This window comes from Pseudonaja textilis, chromosome 1, assembly GCF_049901715.1.
Source record: "Pseudonaja textilis isolate UNSWEBS1 chromosome 1, rPseTex1.2, whole genome shotgun sequence".
NCBI classification, from domain to species: domain Eukaryota; kingdom Metazoa; phylum Chordata; class Lepidosauria; order Squamata; family Elapidae; genus Pseudonaja; species Pseudonaja textilis.
The window spans coordinates 117,159,133-117,179,803 of NC_141990.1; the positions used below are offsets into that span (position 1 = coordinate 117,159,133).

Here is a 20,671-nt window from a genome sequence, read left to right on the forward strand (position 1 = left end):
AGCTAAAAAACAGGTATTATCTGCAGTATTATAAAAGGTTGGGAAATCAGTCGGAGAAAAAAATAACACTACATTACTAGTCAAGCCTACAATATTTTATAAGTACAACCACAAACCATGTGAACTGTTGGTAATATTGCTCTTCGATCTGAAATACACTGGCAAAGGTCAAACAGTACACAGTGTATATTTTAAGAGGATGAGAGTAAACACGTTGGTCTCGCTATATTCATATACACAGAGAAGGGAATTAACTGATAGAATGGATTCCCTTTTTCCATGTGCTTCTCCAATTCTATTGCAGATACTTTATTGTTTGCCAGACAGGAAATATAAGAAGGGAAAATCTATCCACGATGTATTTGCAAATCATCTTAAACCATTAGTACTTTATGGGAACCTATATTCAAGTCACACGTTAAATATTTGTAGAGCTCTAGAGGTGCTAAGTGTACTTCTTTCCACTGATGCCACAGTAAAATAACACAGTAATTTCCTGAATATTTTTAAATATACAGTGGCTAAGAGTTTCCTTTTTTCATATAAAAAAATATGTAGAATATGCGAGAATGAACAAGAATAGCAACTAAGGCAACAACTGCTGCCCAGAGTCTTCTGGAATGGGTGGCCATAACACCACCATTTACAATACTAGTAATAAAATGATATCCTTTCTCAATGAACTGGGTCAGCAAAATTGTTAACTTACTTATAGAAAAATGACAATAAATCATTTTGCATAATTAGGTCAACAGCAGCCTAACTGAATGTCTGTAGACAACCCGCATATTGTATCTAAATCTGTACATAACATTTGAAATTGTTAAACAACGCCTACCATCCTAGCTACCTTTTGTTCCCATTTTATTACCTGAAGAGTTTTAGAAGAATCAAAAGCAAGCACACTATTTGGTGGCCTTCAGTTAGGTGGATAATAATGCTGTCCTAAAGTGGTAATTATTCTAATAACTAAAACTAATATTTTTGGTCTCTTGAGGATCTTAAAATCTAGGAAAATTCATATGGGGCATTTTTTTTAAAGTAGGACAATCCAGCATTCAGTAACTGTCCTTGGAAACAGATTCAGCTTCCCGTAAAGCTGTTGTAATGAGTGAATTATATGCTCTCCATAACTGGTCTAAATTAATACATGGCTGTGTCATTCTGGAACAGTGAAATCAAAGTCCTACAGTACTTAAAGCCTATTATAATACCCTGCAATCATCTCTCTAAAGGCTCTTTTCTCTTGAAAAGATGCTTCTTTGGCATTGGTGATAATACAGACAAGATGGAGGAGGTGGGAATAGCAGAAGCAAGGCCGGGGCAGCAGCATGGGAAGTTGCAATAAGCATCATCATTAGGTATACATCAGCAGGTATACTGCAATTATATATGTATCACAGCTGCTTCCCAAAAATTAAATAGCATGGGAGAATTCAAAGGCTAATGGTCACATTATTGATCACAATACTCCAGCATCTTTTAAGGAATCAGAATTAATATAAATTAATGCCTAAAAATCCCATCACAGCTAGTTAGAAGAGTCCCAAAGTTCTGAAAGATGATTCAGGAATGCATCATCCACTCTGAGAGAAAAAAGAATTTGCTAAAGCAATCAAAATCACCTCTATTTTACCCTCAGACCTGAAGCCATGATTTTAATTAAAATAATTATTTTCTAAAGCAAAGAATCTGGATGCACACTGGTATCACCAGGTGGCATGTTAAGAACCCAGTTTCATTTATTATAGGATTTGGATATCTAAGGCATACACAATAGCTTGTGATCAAATGAGGGATGGAAAGCTCCTGGCTTAGGGTCAGCCTTGTCACTTAACTCTCCTGCACAACTAGCACAGAAACAAAACAAGTTGGTGGAAGAGGCCTGAAGCACTCTGCCCTGCTATGATGAGAAGCTTGGTTCCTATGTTCCTTGGAGCCGTGGTGGCACAGTGGTTATAATGCAGTATTGCAGGCTAATTCAGCTCACTGCCAGGAGTTCAATCCTCACAGCCTCAAGGGGGACTCAGTCTTCCATTCTTCTGAGGTTGGTAAAATGAGGACCCAGATTGTTGGAGGCAATATGCTGACATTGTAAAAACACTTAGAGAGGGTTGCAAAGCACTACAAGCACTATGGTATATAAATCTAAGTGCTATTGCTGTGCTCAATGTACAGGGATATTCCTAAAAAGAGTATATGGGGAGGTGTCCAGAATAAAAGTTAAAAGCTGAATTAGTTGCAGGAGAAAGGATGGAATAAACGATTCCTTCTCTGGCATTTATGGTTTTTCAGAATAGCTGGCCTGATTTTTTTTTTTTTTTTGGGGGGGGGAACCTCCATTAAGTCAGCACAACAATGAAGCCAAAGATTTGTGTCCTGAGAAACCAAATTCAAATTCACACAGGATTAATGTTGATTCCTTAGGATGGGACATTAAACAACAACAAAAAATGGCTCTGAGAATATTGCATTTTCTCAGTGAATATTGCATTCTCTCATCAGAATCTTGTGATAACTACTCTTCCAAAATAAACTCATTACTTTTAAGTAGGCAGCATTGCATATTATTTTTGTCAATTCAACTATACAGATAGTTTCAATTTGTTCTATTCAAAATTATAGATAATTACTTACCAAGGCCCAGAAGATCAACAGTTGATTCTGGTACTTTCTTAGGACTTGTTTTAAGCTCAAGTTGCTGATCTTCTTTTTTCTGAGGCTTTATTAAAAATGAATAGAGATTGTGACAACACATATACACACGTGAAATACCACAAACAAGAGCCCCCATGTAGTCTTACTTTAAATTGGAAAGATGATTATTATTGTATATAATAGAACACACACAAAAGGCAAATTGGCAAAACAAAATATGACAGAATTTATTTCCTACTGGTCAGAGACATTCACATACACTACTTCAACAACCCTTTGATTAGTCTCTACAAAAGGCCAATGGAGGAACTGAGACAGAAAGAATACTTGTTCGTGTATTCATTCATTCTTTCGGTCTGTTTCAATCACAGACAATTGTAAGCAGCAGGCATTTCAATACAGGGGAAAAAAAGATAATCACAACACATTATAACATAATGTAAAAGAAGCAATAATACTGTCCTGCCGAGAAATACCATTCCACTCTCAATAAAAACAATCACCTACTGCAAAGTGATAACACGCCATTCTATCAGACTCTGAAGGCTTTCTGAAACAGTAATCCCTTAGCAGCTTTTGCAAATCTTAACAGGGTGCTGATCTGACCATGAGTAGGAAGCAACAACTTATTTACCCAATGGCAACTAGAGTTGTGGCGATCTGAAGTGTCCTTTGAAACAAAAGACTCTCAAGATTATTTCTCATTTGCTTTGCTACGACACAACACCAACATCACTTGCATATAATATTTTATTAAGATGGAGCTTTTTGAATGTCATAATAATGCGGGAAAGATTGACTGATTATGTGCCACCAACTCTTAGTGACCATGTAGATGGATGTCCAAGCTGATTTCACCCCAACCCGGTCTCCCGGTGCCGTACCCATCATCACTGATCTCCCCCTCTTCCAACTTTCTTTCCAACTTTACAGCAATGTGGATTTCTCAAGAGAGCTGGGTCTTTGCATTATGTGTCTAAAATGTAACAATACGAACGCGGCTCTTAGTGCCTTGAGTGAGAACTCTGAATGGATTTGTTCTATGAACCTTTTGTTTATTTAGCTGGCCAATATTCTTCTCCAAGAATTAAGTTCAAAAGTTGTAATAGTTTTTACAGTACACCATGTTCCTTTAAATTCCAACTTGGTTTCCATAAAGTATTAGTGGGAAAATTATCCTAAGTGCTACTTCACAGAATAATTCTTGACTTTTCCTTTGTTGTTGGTAGTCATAAAAGGCAGAAGCTATCCACCAGATACATACATACGTAGCGCTCTCTCTCTCTCTCTCTCTCTCTCTCTCTCTCTCTCCTTCTCTCTTGCCTGCTTGCCTAGTATAGGCACCCATCTCACAGCTGTTCTAGGGCTGTTTGCTGCACTGTTGTCACTAGTTTGCTCTTTTTTATGCTTAATTTTTGTTCGCTATGTTCCTTGACTTTCATTTCTAGAGCTTATCAGTTATTTCCATTTTCACCTATCAGACAGAGTACAGGTAGTCCGTGACTTACAACAGTTTGTTTAGTGACTGTTCAAAGTTACAATGGCACTGAAAAACGTGACTTATGACTTTTGCACTATCCCCATTATCTTGTGATCAAAATTCAGAGGCTTGGCAACTGTTTCATATTTATGACCGTTGCTGTGTCCCAAGGTCATGTAATTATCTTTGGTGACCTTCTCAGGAACAAAGTCAATGGGGAAGCCAGATTCACTTAACAACTGGATTGCTAACTTACCAACTGCAGTGATTCATCTTACTGTGGCAAGAAAGTGTTAAGAGTTTGCAGCAGAAATTCAAATCCAGAAAGCACACACAGATGACTGATTCAGCAGGGTTCATTAACTTCTTTATATACACAATAACATATAAATGTACAATACCAAAGTAGATTCTTCCAATGTGGTAGAGTGTTATAGGCAAAACACAAGCAGATGAGAGAACAGCAGAGAACAGTTTTAGTTTTGATTCAGAGTTGCAGATGACTCAGAGCTTAACACAGCTTCAGAGCTTAATATAAAGCCATGCCTAGGCTCCTTCCAGTTTCAGTTTCCAAACAGCCCTCATTGGCTGACTTAGTTGCTATGCCTATTCACTGACTGACTTTGTTACTAAGCTTCCAGTTCATGAATATACTCTGACAGAAAGGCATACAATGGAGCAAAACTCACTTAACAAATATCTCACTTAACAACAGAAATCTTGAGCTCAGTTGTGGTCACAAGTCGAGGACTACCTTTAGTGTTATCAGCATAGTGCAGATTCTTGATATTTCTTCCTTGAATTTTAAACACAAGCTCATCTTCTTCTAATCAGGCTTACTCAATATATAGTCAGCATAGAAGTTGACTATGATTAAAATCTCCACTCAGTTAAGCCATTTATTAATTATTCTCAATAGGTAAGTTGCAGTTGCTGCAAAGATTAAAAAAAACTTGGAACATAAGCCAAATACATTGAGTTTCTTGAGAAAAGTTGTACTGTAAGTCTAGCACATCAATAGCTCATTCATTAGTAGAAAGCAAAACTATGAAATCACAGACTCCTATAAAATGAATTCTGTAAATAGTTACCAACACTGAACATTTCATTTATTAGGATTTCAAGAATTTATTTTTCCCAGCATAAGTGGGTCCGCGTTGCCAGATAATCTTTCTCCCCAGGTGCATGTTTTCTTTGGTGCTATTGTTATGGGGACATGCTTAAAATTAAAGAACCAAGATGAAGCTATATTTGAAATGCAAGTCCCCCATCCCAGAAGGGGTCAAAGAAACAGACAATAGTCATGACAGTGCAGATTAAACTCTGCCATTTCTATACAAGATGTAAATATCATCCTGACTTTTTTGCTGTCCCATCCATCCCTCATGGATGCCTGAAGGGGGGGGGGGTTATGTATATGGCATGTTTTATAACAAATTAACACATTCTTTCTTCAGGGATTCAAAGTTGACATGTATGAAAAATCCAAGACTAGTAAATGGAATTAAGGGTTAATTAGCAAGTAGATTAAAGCATGTTATCATGTCACTTGAAATTTTATTTTAAATCCTAGATTGCACTAGAAAACTGATACATGGAATAAAATAATGTGTGCCATAGATCAAATAGCACAAATAAATCTACTGCAGTATCCTAACAATCCTGCAAATTTTAAAGCATCATTTTCTTTCATCATAGTACTATAATTGATGTATTTGATTAAATACTCTACATGTCAAGTCATTCCTGCAAAGCTAAACCAATCTCCATATTTTAACCTTGTTCAAATCTTTGTGTAATGTTTCCAAGCAGTAACGTTGTTTTTTTTAGTATGCATCCTCAGGGATCATTCAAAAACTGTCCCATGGAAATGTAAGGAAACATTGAGTACTAGTTTTCACACATAATTTATTTCATTATTTGACTACTTATGCAACTTCTAGTACAAACATTGGTGAGTACCTTATTAAATTAAAGCTTTTAACTATTTCCATTCTTTTCTGTTTGCTCCATCACCAAAGAATCAAAACCAGCTTTATATGTGAATTTTCCAGCCATGTACTGGTACTTATTCAGTTTCTATAGTTGCCCAACTAAAGCGACTGACTCTGAGTGGCTACAGAAAATGAGTGAATGAGTGAATGAATGAATGGCTATTAGTAGAATTGTAGTGTGAATAATATGAACACTTAGACATATGGTTCCCCACCCTAGGGATCTCTGTTATGTAAAAAGGACAGTTTCCTCTGGTATCTGGGCAGAACATTGAAATAAATCTGACCCTGCTGAGGAAAAGAGTGTCAGTCAACCATACATGGACCAGGAAGTGATTTGACCAAAAGGTCAAAGATTATTTCAAGTGCCAATATTGCTACCACCTCTATTTTTTCCTTACCTAGTAACATTGAAACTTTTTGGCTCTCACTCAATCAAATTTATGGGGTTCAGAAAATTCAGAAATTACATATCCTTTCAGAAACGAAGAAGAGATCATTGAGATCATCCACGTGATTGAGAACACCCACATCCAAATACTCCTCAGGAGTAAACCATGGAAACTACCATTTTTGGTTTATGAATGGAGTGGCAAGAAGTTGGGATTACATCAAGCTCATATCACAAAACAGAGTCTATGGGCATCAACCTTGACAAAGTCTTGTATCTTAATCATTTTTTGGGATTTTTTTTGGGGGGGGAGGGGTATGGTGGAGAAATTAAGACCTTTTGGACAGCAAGGTTTTATTGTATTTATTGGGAAAGTTTTCATTTATTGAAAAAGACAATGATTCAAATTTGACTTCCAAAGTTTTAGAGACATTTTTTTTAGACCATGCAGCAACAGTTTGCTTAATATATGGATTTTGGAAGGTTAATAATGGATTAAAGAAGTGGAGAATTTGGAATTACAAGTCTGAATTACATATTTTCTCATGGAAATTGGAGATTAGTTTGGGTTTTCTTTATGATAAGGGACCATGAAGGTTGGACATTAAAGCCAGAAGATAAAAAAAATGGAGCAGAAATCCATATTGCAAATTTTGAAAACACCTCTTTACCACATTTTTTGCACAGAAAATGGATCAAAGGCTTTATAAAATTGAGAATATTTTATTATATGAATATATTCATATTTTAATGAAGTTCTAAAACAAGAATGAGCTGCAGTGGATATCTATGAAATTAATTCGAAGAGGAATTTAAATGTAATACAAATGGATCTGATCAATGTCTTGTTCTCTAAAGATAATGAACAGATATTACTTAATATAAAGGTTTTTTGACATGGAAATCAGTGTATATTATGGTGTCCTTAAATATATAAAAATAATCTTGCAATAACTTAATCCTTATATAATGTTCTAAATAGTTGAACATGTAGGCAGAAATTATTTAGATGTAATTTCTGGAGTTCAGTAGGACAGATGTTCATTCAAATTAATAACCATTTTATTAATAGAAACTCTTTACAGTATAGATTTTTGGAATTAACAGCTATTCAATATAAACAAAATACTGTGCAAGATCTTAGTTGTGCCAGTTTTGCGATTTGATCTAATTGAGCACTTCAAATGTTTTAAAAGGTATTAAAATAATAAAAATAGCTAATTCTTTTTACTTGAAATTCTCTACCAATCACTATGAAAACCTTACCAAATTACAGGATTCCAAATAGTTATTGCTTACGGAGACGTGTTTGAATAATTCCTATTTTACAATAACTAAACCAAATTCCATGGCTGTTCAAAAGCACTTTAAAGGATGATGGGCACTTCCCAAGCATGTTTGTAAAATCAAATATTCATTTTTAATTTGATACAGAAATCACACTGCTTTGACTAATTGCAGCCAAATGAGCTAAACTAGACAGTGTGTTTCAGTTCTTATAGTTTTAGACGTCTGTCCATTTCTATTAGGCTCTAATCTTAACATCTCATGCAGAAATGAAAGAAACAGACAATGCTTGAAATGGCTTACAATTCTACGGAAAAGGTTTCCCATAAGACAATGGAGAAATAAGGATAAGCAATATTTCAGACTGAACATTTTCTGCAAGGATCATAAGCAATTCTTTAATATGCTGTAACATATGATATACCAGTAGTAAGATATATTATTCATATAAAGGTTGAATGCGGAGTTTAAATTTATTAGGATGCAATTTTCCCTAGTAAAGCATTGAACATCACATCAACAGGATTTAATCCAAATGGATTTTTCACATGTGGGTTTTAAAACAGTAAGAAATAGAAAAACAATTCTTAAAACTAGTATTTGCAGAAGTAGAATGTGGCTAAATGTCACGCTCTTCTACTAAGGCATACTCCAGGATCATTTTCAAAGCACATGTCATTTCTTCTTGTCTTAAGCATTTCCTTGTTATTACAGCAGATATTTAAAGCTGCTTCTAGTGTGTTCGTTGATCCAAGACAGCATTACATAGTGAAAATGTAAAATATACTGCACATTCTAAATGTAAACAGAGCTACAGACAATGCTCAGTTTGCATCAAATAAATCTGCCTGGAGACCTCTCTATAGGTTTTCCAATCATAAAAGGAAGCAAAAATGTAATCCCACAATGCTTCTGAAGTGGAATCAAATAAGCCTTCCTATGCTCACTGGAACAGCGTAACAAAAGAAGCACTTAATGCTACTGCATGCTATTCAGCAGAGGCAGCCAATGAATAATTAAGCCAGGCAAAAAGCATGTCCTGAACTCTGAAAATTGCTACTTTTCAAAATTATGCAAACTCATACAAGCAAAATAACAAACAGGGAGCATCAAATACAGCAGCTGGCTTCACTAAGAGTGTTCTTAGTACCAGTTGAATTGAAACAATAATAGTCAAAGTTGTGATTTTCAACGAATGTAAAATTATCAGGCACAGCAGTATGAAAGAGGTGAACATCGGGAGATGTATGCTAGTTGTACCAAGCACAAGCAAAAGACCTAGAGTATCAATAATAATGTCTGTGGCTTATTTTATTGTTAATACTTTTTATTGTACTTGTTCTTTCTAAATTAATGATTTGTGGTATCATTAAGGCTGGACTATAACTGAGCATAACACAGAAGAGCAGTCACTGAAATACAGGCACACACCCAACCATGTGTTCAACCAGCAGATAAAACATTATTTTGGTTAAAAAAAAAGGAACAAGACACCAACCAGGAATGACAGATTATTTGAAGAATATTATCGTAAGGGAAAAGGTGCATGTTAGGAAGCAATCAATGGTGGTATGCTACCAGTTCGGCCTGGTTCACCTGAACCGGTAGCAAAAATTCCTACCAGTTTGGCAGATCCTGGTAGTAAAAAAAGCCTCCCACGATCAGCTGAGAGGAGAGAAAAAAGCCTCTGATCAGCTGAGAGGAGAAAGAAGAGAAGAGTGCACAATCGGCCCTCCCACCCACCACTGTGCTTTTCTCTTCTTTATCCCCTCAGCTGATTGGCGCTGCACGCCTCAGCTGGTGTGTGAAAAGCTGCATGCACGCGTTAGGGGCATGTGTGTGATCACTGAACCAATAGTGGAACAAGTAGGATACTACTGCTGGAAGCAATCAAAGGATCACAAACAGAAAAAGAGGCACAGACATAGCATTGCTTTCCTTGTGAATCTAAAGCACTGCAGAGAAGTCAGGCTTTATTCATGCTGCACTGCAAACAGATGAAGAGGAAATGAAGTATTCCAGGAAATTTAAATCTCTTCTCAGTTCACGTTTAAAGTGAGATGAACCAGCATAATTCTGCTGTAACAGAAGAAATAATTTGGCTGGAAGCAATCAACAACTAATGGTCAATATATAGTGGCTGATCCAAAGTAAAAAAAAGAGCTATAATTATCAACAATTATGTGACGACCACCTTGAGAGCTAGAGTGGGCTGAAAGGAAATAATTTTGCACTAGGAACAATGCTGGTCCATTAATAAATGAAAATAGTGTGCCTGTGTTAGATTTAAAACAATGCAAGTTATTGAGGTGAAAGTTTAACAGAATGCAGTCCCTCCTCCTCTCTTCAATCCCTGCTGTTTAGATCAGAATGGCTGCCCCAGTCTCTCCCCTCCCACACTTTGGCCAATTATAGACTATTTATCAATCTTCATGGTTAGAAATAGAAAGAAGTTAGGTATGCTGAGGAGGGACTGGTTTGAGACAAGAGGCCAGCAGTCCTTCGTGAAAGGAAATTGCACGGATAATTATAAATGTGGAAAGTGGAGATAATGACAGTGAATACACGGGAAAGAATGGGATATAGAAAACAGAATGTGACAAGGGAGGCGAAGAAAGAATAAAAAGAACAACACAGAATATTAAAGGTAAGGAGGATAGTGTGGTGGCATGAAGTGCAATTGGGCGGACTGCAAGATCATCTGGGGCAACAGGTGAAGGAAAACAGAGAAGATGGTAGCAACAGCATTGCAATGCATGCCTGCATCTTTTGGTTTTACGCTTTGTTCCAATGAACTAGCCTGAGCCTAGTTACCAGAACTGATTCCTTCAGGATGATTCATCAATTTAAGATGGTATGCTTCAAACGCCCTATGGATTTGTTCACATTTTAGCAAGCACCTGGAAGCAGGGCTGTTCTTCCATGACACGGGTTAGCTGGTAGGATATGGGATAAGACTGCACCCTTGCAACTTATGCCTGATCTCAGATCCCAAAGAACCCCTTGGTTTACCTAAGCTTTAGTACAGGGGTGTCAAACTGGTGTCATCACGTTGTCATGTGACGTATCGTGACTTTTCCCCCCCTTTGCTAAAATGGGATGGGTGTGGCCAGAGTGATGGATCAGGCCCATGGGCAGTGAATTTGACACATCTGCTCTAGGAGATAAAGCAGCAAGAAATGTTGGAAGTATATGCCTCAGAAACCAAATGCATAGAGTAGAGTGTTGATGCAAACTCAAATAACTTACCAGAACAACTTGCAACATTCTTTGCCAGTTTCCTGACTGACTTTGCTCGTGGGAAACTGGCAGGGAAGAACACAAACAGCAATAATATGACCACAGGATGCTGCAAATGTTTTAAGTGTGAGCCGGTTGCCAAATCACAATTATGTGACATGTGTGAGAGCGATAAACTATCTGCTATTATTAGTATAGAAAGAAAACTGCAAGAAGACAACTAACGCCCTACTCAGACTGAAATAATGAAAAAGTTATTATTTTTTCTTGTGAATTCACTTTTTAGAGCAGGACTGTCAAATTCATGGGCCACCAACCAGATGCGTCACACGCTAGCCACACCCATGCCCTGTTTAGCGAAGAGGAAAAAAGTCGCGATATGTCACGTGATGCCATTGTGGCACTGCGAGTTTGACACCCGTTTTAGAGGAACCGTCACAAATTTTTTACATTGTTAAAATTTCCAGTTGCAATGCTATGCAAATCATGCTATTAGGAAAAAAATAAAGTCTCCCTCCAGCTAATCTCAATTCCTGATGACTATATATACAACTCCATATCACTTGCTTCAATTTTCCAAATTTTTCCTACTTTCCAATGTAGTCTATAGCCCAGGCATTTCCTGGAAGTTTCTTTTTCAGATGTTAAGACAACTCATATTTTAAAGTTTCAATTGTACAAAATATTCAGATGTAATGCTTCTGAAACTAGTTAAGTTAAGTGATCTTAACTAAAACAATAAAAATTGATTTTAGCCAAAAGACCAACAGTGGTAAAAGTTAAAGAGTAAAAAACTGTAATGAATTTGTAGCACTATGTACTTACTATTAATTATGAATAATGATATAATCTTAAAAAATACAAGTAAACCAATCTTACTTTTTCAATTCCTAAGTTTTTCAAAGGTTTTTCTGGTTCTTTGTCCCTTTTTCTCTCTTCTTTCTTCTTTTCTTTTTCCTTCTGTGGAAAGATGTTCCATTAAACATTATATTGTATATAATAAATCTTTAAAACAAAATATCAGTTATATTAACTTATAAAAGTTAATTTAAACTATTTTAGAAAGACATTTATTTCTATCAGAAGCCATATATGGTATATATGGGTCTGTATATGTACTATATATGCATACGATATGTGAAGAGTTATATTACAAGGCTGACCTTGTACATACATCTGCACGTACTTCAAATATCTAGTATATTAAATATACTCCCCTTAATACTATAGCAGAAAGACTAGAAAATTGAATATGTATGAATATGTATGGTAGAATATGAATATGTAATAGAATATGTTTTCTATTTTCCATCGGCTTTCTCCATAGTCTTATCATAGTCATCTTTTCCACTGCTATTGGTTTTATGGGATTTTGCATCTTATTCTCAAATGTTTGGCTAATATGGCATTGAAAGCATGGTTTAATGGTTTATTTAGCTGAAAATTATCAGAGATGGTATGAGAATTACTGTTCAGTCCTGATGTCATTACACTACAAGACTTCTAAAAAGCTGTATATTGCATTCTTATATCTTCTATAAGACATCACCAGAAAAATACTGGAGCACTGGGACTACCTATGATTTGGTGATTGGGATACATGTCATACAGATTATTATAACATGTCCTAAACTCAAGGTCTGGGGGCCGGATCTGGAAACCGCGAAGGACTGGCCTGTGGCACCTCTGCTAATGAAAACGGAGTTCGGGAGGGCAGAACGAAAGTCCTCCCAAGCTCTGTTTTTGCTGGCAGAGGGTTTGCCGGAGGCCATCCCAGCCGAAAATGGAGATTGGGAGCCTATTTTTGCTGGCAGAGCACTTGGGCCACCACAGGCACGGACACGAATGACGCTGAGCTGGCCACGCCCACCCTGGCCAAACCCATTCTCCCCCCACAGGTCAAACACAACCTTGATGCAGCCGTCAATGAAATCAAGTTTGACACCCTGCTTTAAAGAGTTCAAAAATTTCATCCACATGCTTTATCTGATGTGCACCTTAGGATCCCCCATATCACTGTTTTTGTCCTGGCTTCCAATTTGTTTCCAACACAATTGATAATGTTAATATTGATTAATAAAGGCTTCTATATAAATGAACACATAATTCAGATTTTCTGACATTGCATGGCTTCCTCTTTCTTTAGGAGTAAGCTCACATTTCCATCAGAGATTCGTGTACGTCTCATGATTTAAAAAGGACAGGTTGGATAGTATATAAAATAGGACCCTTTTTGTCACACCTCATCAGTTCTAGCCATTTAAAATAATAATTATCCTGTTATAGAGAGGTTTTAGTTTTGCCCTTATTTTACGTTATATTTTTTAAAAAATGTACATTGCGTTGAATGTCTTAACAAGCACAAGCATGATTCAGAAAATGACTACATAACAATACATTTACATCTGATTGTGTGGTTAGTCTGACAAGGGATTATTAGTCTTCAGTCATTTTGATTGTTTCTGTAGATTTCTCCCCCCCCCCCAAAAAAAAACCTTAAAGAAGTGAGTGGCCTGCAAATACTCTAAACAACAAACAAGCAAGCAAATAACTAAAAGGCTGTAATTCCAATCCAAGCTCTGTATGCAAACCCCAGTGGATGTAATTTAAACCATGTTCAAGACTAAGAAAGCAATAAAGAGGTAGTCAGGATATTGCAGCTGTTTCTCATTTTGGAAGTCATGTGGAATTGGCAATTTTATTATGTGGATATTTACAAAAAGACAGCGGAGAAATCCCAAATCAAATAACTTGGAAATAGGTGTTACTGAAATTAGAGGATCTTATTTCAAAGAAAACATGTTCAGGATGGAGGATTACTAAATGAGTACACAGACAACTGAAAATGAGGAATGCATTCTACTAATTAATAATTCACTTTCCAAATTATGCCACTAATTCGCCAATTCTGCTCAGAATCCATTATCTCCATAACAATATTTATTTTTAGGAAATCTTAACATACAATTTAAGTTACAAATCTAGGACAGACTTGTATGTTATTGTGAAATAGTTCAAGATGACCTGTGAAAGTTCAGGAAGAAAATCTTTTTGGATAGATTTACAAAATGCAATATAACAACATTTACAGTTTGGCTTAAATACTTTTAGTCCTACCTAAGACAAATGACAAATATATATCAGAAAATAATTCCATATTGGCGGAATTTGCATTGTGCTAAGCCATATGTCATAGAAACCGCAATGAACAACTACAGCTGAATTCACACAGAGTAAGCCACAAACAAATATATTAGTCTGTCCTATAGCTATTCAGAACAAAAGTAGAACACATCTGCACCAAACACAACACAAACACTAAGAAGAGGGAATACCTCCATTTTGCTTTGCTCAGAGGCAGCTTGCAGAGGAGGAGATGTTTGAGGTTGAACAGCATCAGAGGAAGACATCTGTACAAAGCAGATGAAAGATGAGGAAAGATAACATGACAGGCTACAGTAAATATAGGAAGAAGTAATTTTAAAGTATATTTTATTATTTTCAATTTTTGAGAAACAGAAGACAGGAGAGGAGAGACAAAGCTAAGTTTAGGCTAATTTTGCTACTGAAAATATTTTTTGAAAATATGTTCCAAACAAAATAAATATAGAGTCAATGACTTCCTCAGTTCAACCTAGTATTTAACTGGAGGTACAGAATTAATTATTATATAGATTGGTACAAAGAGTCAACTGCCCTTTAAAAATTTACTAAAGACATTTTTAAAGGTTAAAATCCGATCAGGGTATAGTAAATGCTCAACGGATGAATCTGCTAGAATATAAAGAAAGAAATTAAGTCAGATAATATCACATCACTATCACAAGAGAAAATAATTAAGCCTCTCATCCCATTGTTCAGTTTTATTCAGCATGACTCATGAATTATTAAAAGCTAAAAAAACTAAAAAAAGACTACTATCCCATAGGAGTAGGGAAATAGGCAAAGGAATCTTTATTTTTGCTCATTCCAATGGATTCATTTTATGAAGGAAAAAAATTATATCGGTACTGTAATGCTTAATGAAATATATAACTACTAAACAGAACCTTCTCTTTTGAAAGCAAGAAGAAAATGTTGTTAGTCAAAAAGAGCCTTTTAATCATAAACTAATAAGCATATTATAAGGAAGTTTGCAATTTTGTGAGCATGTCTACATAATCCACAATCTGTTGAATACTTTCTGCTTTATCCACAGTATTAACCAGTGTAGGAACGCAAGTGATCATCATATATGAAACATCCACAAATGTTTTAGTATTTAGTATTTATTTGTCAATCGCTTACAAGATACAGGTATAAGAAAAAACATAAGTTTTCTGCAGTCAAGTTTGGTTCAGTTAACCTTAAGTTTGTATCTATTGTGTGCTCTTGTATTGTTATGATTGAAGCCGAAGTATTCATTTGCAGGTAGGACATTGCAATGTATGATTTTATATACTATATTTAGATCGGCCCCTAGGCGGCGTAGTTCAAGGTTTTCTAGGTCTAGAGTTTCAAGTCTGGTGGCATAAGGTATTCTGCAATGAGTAGAGGAGCGGAGAACTCTTCTTGTGAAATATTTCTGGACTTTTTCAATTGTGTTAATATCAGATACATGATATGGGTTCCAGACTGATGAGCTGTATTCAAGTATAGGTCTAGCAAAAGTTTTGTATGCTCTAGTTAGTAGTATGATATTACCAGAGAAGAAGCTACGTAGGATTAGATTAACAACTCTTAATGCCTTTTTGGCTATGTAGTCACAGCTTAGATCATTAGAGATGAGTACTCCAGGGTCCTTGACAAAGTTTGGATCATCAACAAGGTCTTGATTATTTAGCTTGTACTTTATTTTCTGATTTTTTTTTGCCAATATGTAAGAGAGAGCATTTGTTTATTGAGATTTGAAGTTGCCATTTGTTTGACCATTCTGATACATAGTCAAGGTCTTTTTGGAGGGTAACAGTATTGTCTGTGGTGTTGAATAGCTTTACATCATCAGCGAAGAGAATGCAGTTGCTCTTAATATGATCACAGAGGTCATTTATGTAGAGTATGAAGAGAGTTGGTCCTAGAACGCTGCTTTGGGGGACACCACTGTTGACAGGTACAGAAGCAAATCAGGAGACTTGTCTTTTGTTAACAGTGGGTAACAATGAACTTTTAATTGCTTCCCAAATTCATATCTCAGAAATTAAACAGGAAAGACAACTTTAAAATTACTTCTTCATTTGTCGTCTCCCTACTGCACTGCACTGCACTGCACTGATTCAGTTCAACTAGAATTGTAGCAAATCATGCAGGTAATGTATCATAGGATTCTTGTGGATCTTACATTTTTTCTTATTGATAATAACAATAAGAATCATATACTTTTATACTACAAGGAGCAAAGATATTGCTACAAGGAGTGGAAAATTAATTTTATAACCACAGCCTCTAAACCCTTACCCTATTATTTACAATGAGCTCATAGATAGTTTTACTTTTCCCAATACAGAAAAGGCATTCAGAAAAATTAAAGCACAAAATGATTTAGAAATGTGACAGCTACTTCTGGCTCTAACAATATAGCTGGGGCAGTGGTTAAGAGACTGGCCTAGAAAACAGAAGACTGTGAGTCCCAGGCCTCTTTTAGGCATGACAGCTGACTAAGTGACTTCCAAATGGCCGTTAAATAAATGGTTATAAGTCAAGAACTACCTGTCATTGAAATCCAGTCATCTGAAAGTCTGTTAGTGTGAAGAAGGCTGCTTTAGGTATGCCAGCCTTCTCAATTTATTCTTCCCCTATGGCTCACAGAAAGGGCAGGCATAACTTTTTCCCCTCATTTCCAGCATCACTGGACACCCTATACCAGAGATAAACAATACCATGCTATGGACACCAATATGCATGCAGCAAGTTCTACTAATGCTGCCTCCTCACAGGGCTATCTGCCCTCAATTTATTTTCTTAAAGAGTCCATTTAATTAATAAATGGCAGATAAGTATACTGTAAAGTAAAGACTTTAGCATCATATTTAACGAGAATAATGATGCTGGAGTTTGTGCAGAGCTCAGAGGAATTTTTGAAAAAGAAACTAATGAGTAGTACAGACCAATACTTTTATGTGGAAGTGAGACTCTTTGTTCAAGAAAAACAGAAATTGAAATGATGTGAGGTGAAAGGAGTGGGAGTGTTTGCAGGCTAACAAGGACTGCTATTATTTTCTTTCTGATAAATGTGTGTGTTGTGATCAATCTTACTCACTATGATAAACATTTTATAAGGAGAGAAGTTTTCCTGCTTCCATGATGAGACTATAGTAGCGGTGGCAAACATTTTTCGGCCCCTGTGCTGATAATTGCATGCGCACTCCTGCACTCGTGTGCCAGCATCCAGAAGGCAATGCATGCTGGGGCCCCCTCATCCCTTGTGCATGTGCACATGATCCCCCTGTGCGCTGCACATCTTTGCACATGCACACTTGTCTCCCACGCACCCCCCACCCATGCGCGCCAGATACCTGACAATCAGCTGTCAAGCGGCGGTGCGGGCGCACATGAGCAGTTGGGCTCTTCTGGGTGAGCTCTCGCGTGCCAGCAGAGATGGCTCAGCGTGCCACTTCCGGCATGCATGCCATAGGTTCGCCAACATAGATCTATAGCGTGCTCTTTGAATTACAAAAGCCTCAAAAGTTTCCTGAAACATTTCTATTACAGCTTATATCCTTTAACTACATACTATTTTTAATAAAGGCAAGTAGCAGTCCTGCAAGGAAAATCTAATGTATACAACTACTTCTAAATAGAAAAATGCAAAAGAAAAGTAACCCAGAGAATTAGGTATTGATTTTCCACCTCAAATGCAAGCTACATTACAGATAGTCCTCAGCTTACAATCATTTGTTTAATGACCATTCAAAATTATAATGGCACTGAAAAAAGTGATTTATGACCATTTTTCAGACTTATGACTTTTGTAGCATTCCCATGATCATGTGATCAAAATTCAGACACTTTGAAACTAGTTCATATTTATGACGTTACTGAGTCTTGGGGTCATGTGATCACCTTCTGACAAGCAGTCAATGGGGAAGTCACATTCACTTAACCTTGTTATTAAACAAACACAGAGATTCACTTAACAATTATGGGGGGAAGGTTGCAAAAAGGGGCAAAACTCACTTAACTATCTTGCTTGGCATCAGAAATTTTGGGCTCAATTGTGGTCATAAGTCGAGGGCTACTTGTAATCTCTTTCACAGTTGATTTTAAACCAAAGCTTATAAACCTAGCAACAACAGGAAATACCAACCTCAACTGTGTTTTGGGTTGGTTAATAAGAGACAAAATTAGGAGCTAGATGAACATTTATTCTGATCTGAAACAATTCTTGTTAAAGCCAATTATTTTAGCTCTTCAAATTCTTTCAACAGCAATGGATGTGACAAACTTTCACTTCACATTTCACTTCAGTCATACAATTTTAACAAGTTGCTTGAAATTAATTTCCTATTGATTTTCTCTGATAAATTATATATTTCCACTATGAATTAATTGAAATATTTCCTTCATTTTGCATTAGCAACAGCATGCCTATTCCTTAGGGATTAAGATTTAGAGCTAGATCCTATTTCAGACTCTATAAACTGTTGAACAAAACTAAGAAACAGTTCAGCGCTCAGAAAGTGTTTATGTTTGACAATATACAATCCTGTGTATTTAGAGGTGAAAATTCTAACTGAATTAAGCCCTCAAATATCCATCAAGTTATTTAATGATTTATACAAGTAATACCAAGCATACTGTTAGTAGAAATGGAGATAAGTTCTATACTAAAATCTATTTCTCTTATCATGGGATTACGTCTCTGCTATATATTTAATACCTCTATATAAATACTATTTATAGTATTATAATATTAATTATATTATATTAATTATAAAATTATGTTTTCATGTGCCTCATAGTCATTCAGAGAAGAGTAATATTTACTTACACTGGTGACATGAGTTGCATTTTTGTCATAGTATTTTTTCTTCTCATATTTATCCCTGATAAAAAACTCCACAGCTCTGAATAAGTTAGTTTAAGGAAAAGACAAAACAAGGGGGGGGGGGGAAGAGATGCACATATGCATGCATATGCACGTGCGCGCGCATACACACACACACACACACAGAGCAGCAGCATAAAACAACAGACATTTTCAGTGCAGAAACTGTAATTTTACATAATAATTCTAAAGCCAGAACTGAACTGCTTCAAATTTAGGATGCCTATTCAATTTTCATTAGCGTTCTAGAACAGCGGTTGCCAACCGGTGGGCTGCAGCCCACTGGTGGGCCATAAGAAAATTTTGGTGGGCCGCAGAGAAATCTCACCCCCAGAGCACCCCCACAAAGCAATTAATCCAGGCTGCACAGAAACATAAGGCTGCACCGCCCACATGGCCCGCAGGAACCCTCCCCGCCCACTCACTCCTTATCTGGTAAACTTGCCTGCTAAATTGCTATTTTTCCTTTTTCCGACCATCATCTGTTCTGCTGTGCCTGGAGATTTAGATTAGCTAGGAAGCAGGAAATGGTTGGATTTCTTGCTTTCTAGCTAGTCTTTAGATCTTCGGCTCAGCACAGCCGAACCTCCCTTAGGACTGAAGGTTTGCTTGCAAGCAAATTCAGTGCAGACTCGCGGCAAGCAAATTTGAGAGACTGAGCTAGTCAATGGCAGATAGATCAATCACTGAATGATTCTGTGAGCAACTCAATCTGCCTGCTTTGTCTGATTTTGGGTAAAAGTTGCTCTTTTTTTATAAAAAATTCAATATTTACGTGCATGGTGTATTGTGAGTTAATTTTGTGAGTTTGCTTGCAAGCAAATTTTATGTGACAGACTGAGCTAGCCAATGGCAGATAGATAGATCTCTGAATGAATCTGTGAGCAACTCAATCTGCCTGCCTGCTTTGCCTGATTTTGGGTAAAAGTTGCCCTTTTTAATAAAAAAATTCAATATTTATATATTTATATTATTTACATACAAGCCATGCCCAGACAGTCACATGACAACCAAGCCACACCCACAAATTAGGCCAGGCCCACAGAACCGGTTTGTGGTTCCTGGGATCTAAAATTATGAGTTTGGTGGTCCCTAAGGTCCAAAAGGTTGGCGACCCCTGTTCTAGAATGTTCTTTTACACGTTTGATTTTGTAAAAGCACTTTTTAATACTTTTATAATCATCTTGATGCATAAGACAAATACATCACATTTTCTCCAATGTTTCTATTCAGACTGAATTTTAAAAATGGGTGTTTAATATATGTATTTGTGTGTGTGTGTGTAAACTGTTTTTATCATTCCAAGCATATTCAGTAAATTTCATTAATAAAAATTAGAATTTATGATGGGTATATAGCAGAGGTGTCAAACTTGCAGCATCACAGCAGCACCATGTGACTTGTCGGGACTTTTTTCCCCTTCACTAAACCAGGTAGGGGTGGTGCCAGCACATGACGCGTCCGGCTTGTGGCTGCAAGTTTGGACACTCCTGGTCTATAGCTTTATTTCAACTTCATACTTATTGGATTTGCTCCTTCTCAACCAGTTTGGAAAGTTGGAGGTATGAGGGTCAAAGCTGGAATACTGGCAGATGAGA

The 20,671-nt window shown here is 36.5% G+C and overlaps 1 protein-coding gene across 2 annotated transcripts in view; it reads right to left on the reverse strand.

Annotated features, from left to right (window-relative positions):
* SMAP1 (small ArfGAP 1) overlaps positions 1-20,671 on the reverse strand; it is a 64,944-nt gene that overhangs the window by 16,097 nt on the left and 28,176 nt on the right. Inside the window, exons 4-7 of one of the 2 annotated variants that reach the window (XM_026695161.2) lie at positions 19,017-19,092; positions 14,386-14,460; positions 11,930-12,010; positions 2,638-2,722 (exon numbers count right to left, since the gene is read on the reverse strand). In XM_026695161.2, coding sequence (XP_026550946.2) covers positions 2,638-2,722; positions 11,930-12,010; positions 14,386-14,460; positions 19,017-19,092 — 317 coding nt within the window. The remainder of the gene's footprint in view (positions 1-2,637; positions 2,723-11,929; positions 12,011-14,385; positions 14,461-19,016; positions 19,093-20,671) is intronic. The other variant, XM_026695160.2, reaches the window with a different exon arrangement.